Source organism: Glycine soja, chromosome 15 (assembly GCF_004193775.1).
Source record: "Glycine soja cultivar W05 chromosome 15, ASM419377v2, whole genome shotgun sequence".
Lineage (NCBI taxonomy): Eukaryota > Viridiplantae > Streptophyta > Magnoliopsida > Fabales > Fabaceae > Glycine > Glycine soja.
The window spans coordinates 5,006,478-5,018,943 of NC_041016.1; the positions used below are offsets into that span (position 1 = coordinate 5,006,478).

At 31.8% G+C, this 12,466-nt stretch overlaps 2 protein-coding genes across 4 annotated transcripts; one reads left to right on the forward strand and one right to left on the reverse strand.

The window, feature by feature from the left end:
* The first annotated feature begins 3,657 nt into the window (after positions 1-3,657).
* Positions 3,658-4,728, forward strand: LOC114387611 (calcium-binding protein KRP1-like). The gene has a single exon (XM_028347812.1). It carries the CDS (start codon positions 4,167-4,169, stop codon positions 4,509-4,511), a length of 345 nt encoding a protein of 114 aa, XP_028203613.1. The 5' UTR covers positions 3,658-4,166; the 3' UTR covers positions 4,512-4,728.
* A 1,757-nt stretch (positions 4,729-6,485) lies between these two features.
* Positions 6,486-10,293, reverse strand: LOC114388486 (ubiquitin thioesterase otubain-like). 3 transcript variants are annotated; one of them, XM_028348995.1, is made up of 10 exons: positions 10,145-10,293; positions 9,975-10,022; positions 9,475-9,721; positions 9,113-9,178; positions 8,924-9,007; positions 8,658-8,780; positions 7,549-7,601; positions 7,332-7,381; positions 7,156-7,256; positions 6,486-6,973 (listed from the first exon to the last, which is right to left on the reverse strand). In XM_028348995.1, exons 3-10 carry the CDS (start codon positions 9,637-9,639, stop codon positions 6,710-6,712), a joined length of 906 nt encoding a protein of 301 aa, XP_028204796.1. In that variant the 5' UTR covers positions 9,640-9,721; positions 9,975-10,022; positions 10,145-10,293; the 3' UTR covers positions 6,486-6,709. The 3 variants fall into 3 exon arrangements, with proteins under 3 accessions (XP_028204796.1, XP_028204798.1, XP_028204797.1); XM_028348997.1 differs by having other exon boundaries at positions 9,475-9,738; XM_028348996.1 differs by having other exon boundaries at positions 10,141-10,262.
* Positions 10,294-12,466: the final 2,173 nt, after the last annotated feature.

The window sequence follows — 12,466 nt, forward strand, 5'->3', positions numbered from 1 at the left end:
GCAAAAATAACTGAAATTTAGAGAACAAAACACATATTTAAGCATTTCATATTATTCAAAAGAACCATGATAGTTCCTTTCTATTTTTTGATGTTATTCTTCAATGAGAGTTGTCTTCCGTCAGAACTTGAATTTCTAATCTACAAAATAAGGTTTCCATTAAATTTTGACAAAGTAATATTATTTAAATGTACTAGTGTCTGTCAAAGGATTAACGTGGAAAATAAATTGTCGATAACATTTTTTAAAAAAAATATAAATTGTCAATGACATGAATTTTGTTGATATGATATTTTTATATCTATAGAATAAAAAATTAGAAAACATTAAACAGTACAGGTGGAAGTAGGTTGTGTAATCTGCAAGCTTTTCAACATTAAATAACAATAGCTCCTAGCTAGAGTTCTCTTATTTCACTTATATTTGTAGTTGGTTCTTTAATTTCACTACCGTTGAATACAAAGAACCCTTCACTCTTCCTTTTACTAGCTGCTTTATTATAGCTAATTTAGCAATTAACAGGAATAACAGACTTGCAAATATATCAAAAGTAGGAACAGATTTGAAGACAATGTTAGCTGATACAAGAGTGTGAGAGGGTCTCTGATGAATTGGCCTGATGTAATAGTATCGTTAGCAGAGCTTAAGCACTGACAAAAACAGCAAACTATGATCAGAGCAAGTATCAGACTTGTGAAATCCATAATCCTGGCGAATTCTTTATCTTTGGTAGAACAGTGCTGAATGTTTATTCAGTAAGCCAACATGTTATATGTTCAGATTATGCTGCTTTGTTAGATTGGAGGAAAACTACACTTTATTTGATTGAAGGCCTGTGGTCCCCACTTCCTTTAAGTTAAGGCCTTAGGCCTCATTTTCTTACTTTATCGGCTTATACGTGTTGTCTACTATTAGCTATCATCCAAATTACATTGGACAATCATTTAATGGGTAGTTGCATGCTTGTCATAATTAATAGGAGAAATTTTAGATTCAATTCTACACGTAACTTTGGTGCTATTCTTCAATGAGAATTGTCTTCCGTTCAGAATTAGAGTTTCTAATCTACAAAATAATGGTTTCCATTATTTTTTTTTAAAAGCAATAAAAAACATATTGATGATAAAGGGGTCAAGGTTGCTGCACAAGGTGTGCCCAACCCCCAACCTCAAACAAAAGATACAATTAATAGCCCCCCACCATGCTGTATGCTTACAGAACTCAGAAAGTACACACCGGCTCAGGCTGGGCCGAAACGTCTCGCTTTTATTTGGGTTGTCTTTTTAAGAGCCCAGCCATGCCCCTATTTGCAGGATTGGGCCATTTTTGCCAGCATTAAAGGTGTGTGTGCAAAAATCGGTTTGAAAAAAATCCAATCATTCTAATTTCAACTGTTTTAGTCAGTTTGATTTTATATCCAAATAATCGAACTGATTTAAAATTAAATTGATTTTGAATAAGTTGTAAACCGGTTCTAAAGATCAAACGGGTTCGAACTGGTTTTTCAAATAAAAAATATTGATTCAAGTAAAAATCAATTCGGTTAATCAAATAGGTTTTGTATAAACAATTCGATTAATCAAACTAATTTTGTAAAACAGTGCATTTATATTTTCAAACTAATTTGGGTAAAAATTGGTTCAGTTACAATCCGATTAGATCCGAATCAATTTTTTTCACACCTAAACATATATATTCCATCGTGAAAATACTATAAACATTAACGGTACCAACTTCCAAGGAGTGCAAAAACTATCTGAGGCCAAAAATGTTGCATGTTATCCAATTGCATGCAAGGAGAAGTAGTAGATTAGAACCCCATGAGTCATGCTGACGATGTGCCTAGGTGGTAAGGTGTGAATCATGTGATGGAACATGGAAGGAGGATATGTTAGATTAGAATTTATTTTTCCGAGACTACTCATGTTACGCATGTTAATTAGAATATGTAATATTGCCAAAATAATGATTGATAGTTACAAAAATCTTAAGGAAAAAAATTAAGATTCAAATTTATTTACTTCATGAAGTTAGCTAGGTTGGCATACTGATCAAGAGTAATAGCTCGTATGATTATTGATTGTATCTTAGTTTACTTATATAGCTTCATAACAGGATAAGAAGTTTTGCAGAACCCTGCTTGAAACTTGGCATTGACGTGTAGTTTAGTCTATTTTTTGCAAATAAAATTCTCATTTTGATAAGGAAAAATATACTTAACATCTTAAATGTTATTTAACACCTAGTGAGAGGTTCAGTAAAAAAAATACCTAGTGAGAGAAAGAGAGAAAAGAGAGACTATCTTCCTTGAAAATATAGCTAGTTAATAATGCTCCTAATACGATTAAAATTGAATGTGGGGATTGCTCTATTTTCGTTCAACTCAATTTCGGCCGTACAAGGGGAGAAGCTGATTAATTGTCTGTAACTAATTCATTTTACTCAATTTTTTATAGGAATTGCAGCTAATTAATAATACTCCTAATATGATTAAAATTTTATTTTAATTGACTTTAAAAATATCGTTCACATCAATCTTTAATTTTTAATTAATTCATCAAAAATTAAAAATTAAATTTTTATTTAACTCAGCTCATTAAAGAAATAATAATTTATTTTTATTAATATTTTAATATCTTTTTGAAAATGGCTATTTTTCCTTTATAAATTTATTACCAAACATGCTAAAACATATTTCACATTTTTAAAGTTAATGTTTTGTTTTAGAAAAAAAACTATAGAAATCTAAAATGACTGATATATAACAAAAAGGAGATTTATTTTTATTTGTCCGTGAACAAGAAGCTTTTCCCAATATTTTGGATCAATAACAATCATCAATGATTTGATTGATAGTAATTTTCGGGACATTAGTTTATAGGATATAACGGTTTTCTTTAGCAAGATAATTTTAGTTGGTATTATCGAGAAGCCATGGTAGGCCCAAGTCCTGTCACATACAAGCCGTACACAATGCCTACTTTTGCACAAACCATCTTTCATAGAAGCCACGTAACTGTAGCACTTCAAACCCACTAAGACAGAATCTGAGCAAACACAAAGTTAAATCCAAGCTTTCGAAAACTACATGAAATTTCTATGATTTGACTCCTTTGTTTCTTCTCTTTATAGGAATTCGGCAGCTTCCCTAGGCCACTTTTCTGCCTTCTATAGCCATGAAAAGAAGAGGACTTGTCAGAAGGAAACCTACAAAGTAAATGCCTCAGTCTTTTTTTCCAATCCAAGATGCATTATTCCACTACGAAATCAAAGTTGTGGCCTTGTGGAAAACAATATTAACTTGAGTAACCACTTGAAGTCACGGTTATAAACATGTAATGTAATATAACAAACCTATGGTCTTTGTAAGACAAAAAAAAGATGTAATAATTGTGCGTGTATGCATGTATCGATTATTATGATCCATTGGAAACATGCACTCTAGCACCCCAATTCAAAATATCTCAAAATTTATTATAAGATCCAAATTAGAGTACAAGGATAATCGTTAAACACCTAATTGATTTTCCAACTTGCCTCTCGTTTTAATTATGTGTGTGTGTGGGTCAACTCTTTGGACTACATGGCTACCTCACGGCATCTTCTTGCTTTCGTTGTTTGTTACATACCTTTTCGTGTTTGGATTTGTCAGTGGCATTCAGCAGTCCAAAACCGAAGAAAGTACCAAATTTTATGTCTCTTGAAAGAGAGGAAAATGCTAACCTCATGAGTCAATTATTAAGACCGTTTTGTACCTTCTTTGGTCACACTACAAGAGGTTCCCACGCACCTTCCACGAAAGAGTAACCCCTTTAGACAAGAAAAATCAGCCTCCAATTTGTGCAAGCAAAAACAGTGGCAAGCAACAACCACCCTTCCCGTCTCTTCGACCCTTTACAAAAAAAAAAAAACACTTATTTTTCCTTTAACAAAACATTCTTCTCTGTACCAGAAATTGTCAACTTCTCATCAACCTATCCATCACTCCTTCCTTCCATTCTTCATCTAATTAACTATATAAATGCTCATACCCAGATTAACAACTTCCCCACACAAAAAGCTTCCCTCATTATTCTCACTATAGAGCACAAACCCCATTTCTTTTCTTTCTTTTTTTGTCACAAGTGTAGTGTTGCTTCATTGAGAAACTAGGACTAGAAGCACCAATGGCATCCAAGAGGAACACGGTTGTTTTTGAGGACTACTTCCCTGCAATGATGGAGAAACTGGGCACTGAGGGGTTCATGAAGGAGCTGACAAACGGATTTCAGTTGCTGATGGACAGAGAGAAGAAGGTGATAACGTTCGAGAGCTTGAAGAAGAACTCTGCATTGCTTGGGTTGGAAGGGATGAGCGATGATGAGTTAAGATGCATGCTGAGAGAAGGTGATCTTGATGGTGATGACGCACTTGACGAGATGGAATTCTGCACCCTCATGTTCAGGTTGAGTCCTGCTTTGATGAACAATTCCAAGGAGCTTTTGGAGGAAGCCATTTACCCTTTTCATTAGTCTCTTTTTCTTTCTATGTCCTCTTTTCACTCTCACTCAGCTCCTTCTTCATCTTGTGTGTTCTACGGTGCTTTTCATTTCTTTTTTAGTTTCTTTTTTCGTATTGTTTTTTATGGAGCTGTTCTGCAGTGTGTAATTGCGGATTTCTGGTTAGTTGGTTGAAGTCTTATTCAACAATGCCATGCCATGCCACTTATTAAGTTGTTATATTACTCTTTATTTTTGTGTATCAGGTTGTCTCCTACCATATGCGGTAAGCTATATATGCAGCTATGCATCAATAGGCACCATAATATAAAAAAAAAAAAAAGTTTTAAGCATTGGAACAGTAATGTAGATGCTCTAAATCATGCCGACCTTTAATAAGCAATTTGTTGTTGACTACAAGTAAAAAACAGTCTAATTTATGTGCTGGGAAAAATTAAAAATTGCATACATGGACAAACAGTAATCTAAATTTCAAACCAGAGATATTTTAGTGTAGGCCTTATAGAGCCCCCCCCCCCCTCCCCAACGACGGTAACTGATTCATTTTTCATATTCTCCCCTGGATCTAGAAGGCACACAAAATGACAAATAGTCATATAGTCCAATATAGAATTATATTGCACATACAATATTTGTTATAATACTTTTTCACAATATTATGTTTTCTTTTTATATCTTTTAATTACTTCACTCATCTTAGAATATATTTTTCCTTTTTTTTCTTATCCTTCTATTTGAATCATTTTAATTAAAACCAATTTTAAATATGGAATTACTAAAACAATATAAAACTTGGACGAAATCCAATTTTCCCTTGTATTTTAATGGACAAATTATACCGACATATGAGGTTTTTTTTATGATTACATCTTTTGAGGTTTAAGTCTTTAACAAAATTGCACTTAATACCCTCCATTTTTTATCCTATATAAACTTTTTAATTTATATAATTATGTTTCATCACATATCCTTCTAGTTATAACAAACTTTAAATATTAAATTTAATTCAGTCGATGGAATAAAATATGAATTATTATAAAAATTTCTAATTCAATTAGTTGAACAAAATATGAGTTATTATAAAAATTTCTGACATTATCTTCACTTTCCACATATAAAAAAAATCAAACTTTTAATTGAATAAGGTTAAAATAATGAGAGAAAAAAAGAATATCAAGTATAATTTTATCAAATCTTAAAAAAATGCATAAATGTAGTTTATCCTATTTTATTTTATTAATGTATACCTTACTACCTTAACAAATGACGTAAATGTCGTCATAACAATCTTTTCTTTCCGTGATAATATTTAAAAATATTATAATATTATTGATACACGAACAAAAACATTTAAAATGAGGATCCCGTCGTAAAAGACAAAAACGGACTTGCCAAATAAGCCGAAGATAATTGGCTTCGCCATCGCCATAAATATCAGTTGAACATAGAAGCGTCTTAAATACGCTTCACTGCATGATCAAGTTGAGGCTGAGAGTTTGGGACGCTGGATGAACATGAAACTAACAAGTTAACAAATGACCAGAGTCCCATTTGAGCAGGGATGCACTAAGTATATGCCTCTGTGAACTATGGTGACTGTTTTAAATAACTGAAAGTTCACCACACTTTTCCGTTAGTTTGAAGTGGACTCTTTTCTATAATCCTTTTTTTTTTTGTCAAGATTGGATTCAAATAAAACAATCTTAACCATCTATATATAATTAAGTCAAGATTAATTCTATTTACCTCTCACTATACAAGTCCCCTATAGTCCACAAAGAGCCATATTATCCATAATTTCTACACGGTATTGATAAAAAGACTATTTTTTCAATATTATTGTAACAAATGAGCACACATGCAAAACAGAAACTGCCAGAGTGAGATAATGCATGTGCTTCTTTCTACAGAAGCTACAAGGAGCCATGCTATCACACTAGTCACTAAACCCCGATGGAGAGAAATTGAGAACAATGAAATCATGGCTAACATGTAAAGCAGCAAAATCAAACTGAGTTTTAAATTATTAGTGCGTTAATGTTGACGTACTTTGTTGATCAATCTCTTCTAAACAGGTAACGTTCAAGAAAATTGACCATTCAACATTAACAAGATACAGACCACATATGTCCTACAGCAACAGCTCTGCTCGGCTCCCACTACCACCAAAAAAGTTAACAAACAAAGGTCTTTTCCCCCCAAAAAGGTCATCATTTTGTATAGAGGATATCATAGTGACCAGGACGATATAGCAGCGTGATGAAAGGAATGTTCTTTTCAGAGCTGCAACTAGCATTTGGGAGATCACCAGCCACTGGCATGAAATCATGATGATTTACACTGACACCGCCAGTATCACATGAGCTGCGGTCAAGGTACACAACACGGATTGGAATGCCCAATGCGTCCGAAAGGGCAGTAATGTGCATGTGGTCGCTCTCTTCACCCATTGGTTCAACAGATGATTTGCAAAACTAAAAAATAAATAACATGATATTGCCAGATATTAAATAACATGGTACTAAAATCAAAACACAGACCGTGGACAGTTTTTCAACAATAGAACTAATGGTTGTTTTCATTTTGCCAGATATTAACTTTACAACTAACAAGCAACTTTTGGAAGGATTATAAAAATTCTCGACATTGAACAAACCTGCTCGACTGTTGTATTAGTTAAGCCCAGTATGAATGGTTCAAAAAATTCTGCACGCTTTTGTATTTCAGCAGAGGTAACAAATCTGAAGAACATAACGACTGACAAAACAAATTTGTCAGGACATGTGGAAGAAACGAGATCAAGGCATTTAGGGTGGGTTTTAAGTCACTAACCATAATCAGATATTGACTGATCTCGGCTTCTAAGAACAAGCTCTTCATGACTGTGATCAGATTAATAAAAAGGTCATTCAAATAAAACCCCAGGGCAGATAGAAAAAGAATAAGAAAATTAGATAAACAGCAAGTTGTGATAATTAAATATTATGCATATCATGCTTCTGGTTCATGATTGTCAAGGCAAATTCTTGGTGAAGGAAAAAGTTAACACCTTATGGAAGTCTCTTTCCCTTGAATAACAGATTCCAGCTGCTCAAGGAATAACTGAAATTTTTTTACAACAGTTGAATTAATCAGAAGTAAATTTATATGTATATATCCTTAGATGATGAATTAGTACAACCTCCTAGGGTCCAGACCACCACTTCAAACCATTTTCTTAAAAATAGTAAACATGTATTTATGGCATTGACTATACTTCAGTTTCACCAAGACAAACAGAAGAACAATATGCCAAAAATATTTCCAAATTCTTCCTCAGTAGAAATTTTTCTATAGACTGAACACAACATATTGTATGATTTCCCCATTTATTTGAACCAGAAGTTTTTATTTCCCTCTTTAGTCAATTTTCATTCATTGGAAAATTATAACTTAAAAGAAAAGCAAGAAGTTGAGAATAGCATCCAGTGCAACAAATGAAAAAACAGACCATAGCTCCAATCTGTGTAAACTGTAAAGCACTTTGTCAGGTCCATAGGCATATCTGTTCAGGGCCCAGACTTTGCAGCTTCTATTGAAGTTGGTTTATTTTTTTCATATATGATTTTATACAATATCAAGCTCACAGTGATTTGAAAGGGAAAGAGAAAAGAATAAAGAAAAGGCAGTGATGATTATCGAAGATGGTAACTAGCCATCACATGATAATTAAGCCAATCTACTTCATTTTAGTTTAATTTTGGGGAAAAAATGAGCTCAAATTTATTCCAACATATAATGTGGTTAATTCTGAAGACATGAATAGAAGTAATCACCCAATTCTCATACGACTAACAAGACTGTTAAGGAATTAAAACTGAAAAGATGAAAAATCTATTCAAACATTTCCCATTGTTTAAGGACTTAATTTGTAGATATAAAAAGTATTTGATAGCTACTTTCAACTACCACAATGTTTAGGAGAGATTAGTTCGTACACAGTGCAATATCCCTATTTCCAAAAATAGTAATAAAAAATTGTAAAAAAAAATGGCAATCAAAAGTATTTTTCAAATGTTAGTGGGGTGTAGTCCATTTTGCCAAGAGAATATTAAAATGTTAATAAATAAGCAGGCATTTATATCCCACAAGGATAAGGAATTGCAGTAGAAAAGTTACCGCAAAAAAATCTTCAAAAGTCAAGTCTGCATAACCCAAGGTCTGCAGCGCCTTTCTACTTTTTTCAACATTGGCTTGGATACGATCAATTTCTGCTTGGTCTTGACATTCCATAATATGCTCCTGAGAAAAAAACAAAAAGTTTATGACAATCTAATCATTGAACAAAATTATTGGAATATTTAATTTCATACCCCATAGACCCCAAAATAGTCATCCAATGTAACTAAAGGATATGCTTTTAAGCTAGATAAACTAAGACATACAAGATATGAAAACATAAAGCTTCGAAAGAAGCAGTTTCCATCTCCCCGAGTACGACGAATGGCAGCATATTGCTCATCAAGCACCTGCATTAAGGGGAAAAAGAAGAGAACTCAACAAACAATCAAACATGATAACATGAAAGGAGAAAATAAAGCAAAAAATTAAACAGAGCTTAGAGGTTAGCAAACCTTTATTTTCTCCAGCAAGATAGGACTGCCTAATTTATATTCAGCAGCTAAGCTACTCAGTGGTTCCTGCCAATTTGTCACATGAGATCATTGTCCATACACTCATTATTGAAATTATAGTCCACCCCCTCCATCCAGAAAAGAAGTCACAGAGAATAAAAAGAACAACAATAGGGGACACAAAGTAATGCAATTTCAATGTAATGAATTGTGGTACTTTCCTCAAGCTCGTATTCAAATAGATCAAATTCAGATCTTCAAAGAGAGGGAAGTTATTAGAACTATACCCGGTAAACCAACTAAACCTAAATCACTAGATAATAAATGAGAGAAGTTTCAAAGAGTTATGCACTAAGACTTGCCTTGTCACCCACAAATGGAACCTTCTTGGCTTCCTCAGCCTGAATTGTATACTGCTGTTGCATTATGTCATCATCCCCAAAATTGGTCCACCCATCAATTTCAGACCCTACAGCAGTCACACTCTTTATTTCCCCATCTTCCACAACTGCTTCTTTACTCTGCATTTTTCTCTTAAAAAAGTTCGATAATTTTTACTATCCACTACTTTTTAGAACAAACAACAGTCTATTCACGAACTGAACAGCCCTGCCAAAAAATAATATCTGTTCATGTTAGTCTCTGAAACACAATTAACATTTCACTAACGAGATTCAAGTAAACTCATACCCAGGCGGCAACAATAACCTAGCGATTATAAACTACAGCAACAACATTAAAAATTGAATATAATGGGAATGAAAATCTAGCAATTGTTTCTTTCTGTCACATCACAAAATGGATAAATTGACGCAGGCGGCAACATTAACATACAAAGTATGAAAACTGAATAGAGACTAACCGGAAATTGAATGGGCGATGTTAGGAAAACCCTTTTTCGGAGCAGCAACTGCAAATAAAAAAGAGAATAAGAAACCACAGTAAAATCTGCTTCATTTCGCATTGAGAAATGAAAAAAAAAAAAAAAAGAAGAAGAAGAACACGACATAGGGAAGGTTTAACGGAACCTACGATCGTCACGATGAGAACTGAGAAGAGAAACCCCACAATCACTACGCTACGACAGTGAGGTGGAAGACTTGAGATCAGTAAACGCAAATCCCTAAATTCCCAACAGATACGAAACACAACGGCGTTGTTGTTTTATAGTGCACGGCGCTGACGGGTTAATTAATTCCAAGATGTTTACTACTATAATTTATAATTAATCGTACATAAATATTTTTTGTAGGAATTTTAATTTCGGATAATAGTGAGATAATATTTTTTAATAGAATTAATATTTCAAGACACCAAAGAGAAAAATATTTAGATTGAAACTATGTTTTATTTCAAATAAAATAATTTCGTTAATTTTTAAGGTTTTAAAAGTTGTAAAATGTAAATTATGCCCTGGAAACATATATAATTCTAACCATACGTCTTCAATTTCATAATTTATTATGAATCTTATAAAAGAAAAATAAAAAATAAAGTCTCTATGATTAAAATTATATAAAAAGGAGATAAAATATATAATAAAATGTAGATATTTACTTCTTTTTTTCATCTTTTGTCTTTTTCTTTCTTTCTAATCACATTATTTATTATATATTTTATTTTATTTTAACATCATTTATCATATTTTCCAGTGATCATGAGAAATGAAACTTATGTAATTGTAATTTATGCATTTAACTTGTACAATCAATTCCCCTAAAAAAAACTTGTACAATCAATTAATTAAGTTGATTTAAGGAGATTTTAATCTTCTTTCAATTTTGATGAAGATGAGTAAACACTATTAACCTGTATGATTAAAAATCAATAAATCGTAATTATCAAATTATTAATCAATATGTTTGTTCTACAAATTTGTCTGAATTTAGTTTGGATATGGTAATCTGATATGGTACTTTCTATTATGATTTGATATGTAATGTGATATAGTAATCTAGTTTTTGATTTTGTTTATGTAACACACTGGGCTATAATTAAGTGATTATATATTCTCTGAATGTTACCTATTGCCGTAACCACGTAGAGAAGAAAAATTAGTGTTGTATTGCATGAAAAATTTAGAGATATTGATAAGTGTTATGAAAGATGTCACCTAATTATTTAACTCAAAATAGAAATTTAAAATAAAAATTTTAATATATTAAGAATTTAATGTAATACAAAATTAGTAAGGATAAAAAATAAAAACTAATCATCAGGTTCTCAAATATATTCAAGCTATCAAAGTATAAACAAAGTGATGAAAGGAATTGTTCAAACAAAAGCTAAGATGAATATAGAGCGGCATTTTTCTATTAGAAATAAAAAAAGTGACTTTTTATAATTAAAAAGAATAAAAATTATATTTTGTATAAAATATGTTTTTAATTCATCACAAGCCACATGTTAAACTGTTAGATAAATTATGTTTTTAGTCTCTCACCTTTTTACAAAATTCACTTTCACTTTCTAAATAATTTTTCAAATTTTGTTCCTCAACATTTTTTTTTACAAATCATCATTCCTCAACTTTTATTCGTCATTGATTTTAGTTTTTCTCATCAAGTATTATCGTTGAGAATCATGTGACTTGTCAATGAACTATTAGTATGATATAATGATCATCTGATAAAATATTATTAGTTCAAAATCATTTTTTAGCAATTTTAAGGATTTACATTTTTTCCATAGTCTCTTAAATCTATATTTTTTAGCAATTTTATATTGTCAAAAACTTGTAGTGTTTACTAGTAGTTTCAATGCCTTGTATAAGGAATGATTTGAGTATGATGCAAAGTGTTATATGTGAAGGGTGGTGTCTCTGCTAGTAGTTCAAGCCTATGGTATAAATATTAGAGTAGTCAAGTGAGCCAACTTCACTCTCTTTAGTTTTCCTATCACTGTATCACATGTTGACTAAAAAGTTAGTCAACTTAACCTAACATACTTTGATGAGTTAAGAAATAATCAATCAAATTTAACTCGTCGTGATTGGTAAGTTATATGAGCTGACTTATCTAAAAAAAATATGGAACAATAAAAAATCTAAAATCTAAAAAGTAGAAAACCTAATTATAGTAATACAATTTAAGTCATAATTAAAAGTCCACACTAGGGAAAATAATACACTGAAAAATAAAAGATTAGTTTCCGTGTGCACATAAAAAGGTAATTTATCATTTTTTTAAAAAGGTATAAGGTGAATGGAATCAACCCGTCAATGTCACCATGCAAGGTTTAATAGTAGAGAATATGTAACATGTTAACCCGTTGCGAGCTTACAATATATGTATGTACATGTTATTTTCTTTTCTAATATGTGTATGTTTGTGTGTATATTTTACCAGCGAGTCA

Excerpts from the sequence above, each read along its gene's own strand:
- LOC114388486 (XM_028348995.1), bottom strand. The coding sequence starts at position 9,639 with ATGCAGAGTAAAGAAGCAGTTGTGGAAGATGGGGAAATAAAGAGTGTG. Across the intron at positions 7,602-8,657 it reads CTTTTGAAGATTTTTTTGCG|TTATTCCTTGAGCAGCTGGA; the intron begins GTAACTTTTCTA and ends AAAAAATTTCAG. Across the intron at positions 7,382-7,548 it reads GGGAAAGAGACTTCCATAAG|TCATGAAGAGCTTGTTCTTA; the intron begins GTGTTAACTTTT and ends ATCTGATCACAG.
- LOC114387611 (XM_028347812.1), top strand. The coding sequence starts at position 4,167 with ATGGCATCCAAGAGGAACACGGTTGTTTTTGAGGACTACTTCCCTGCA.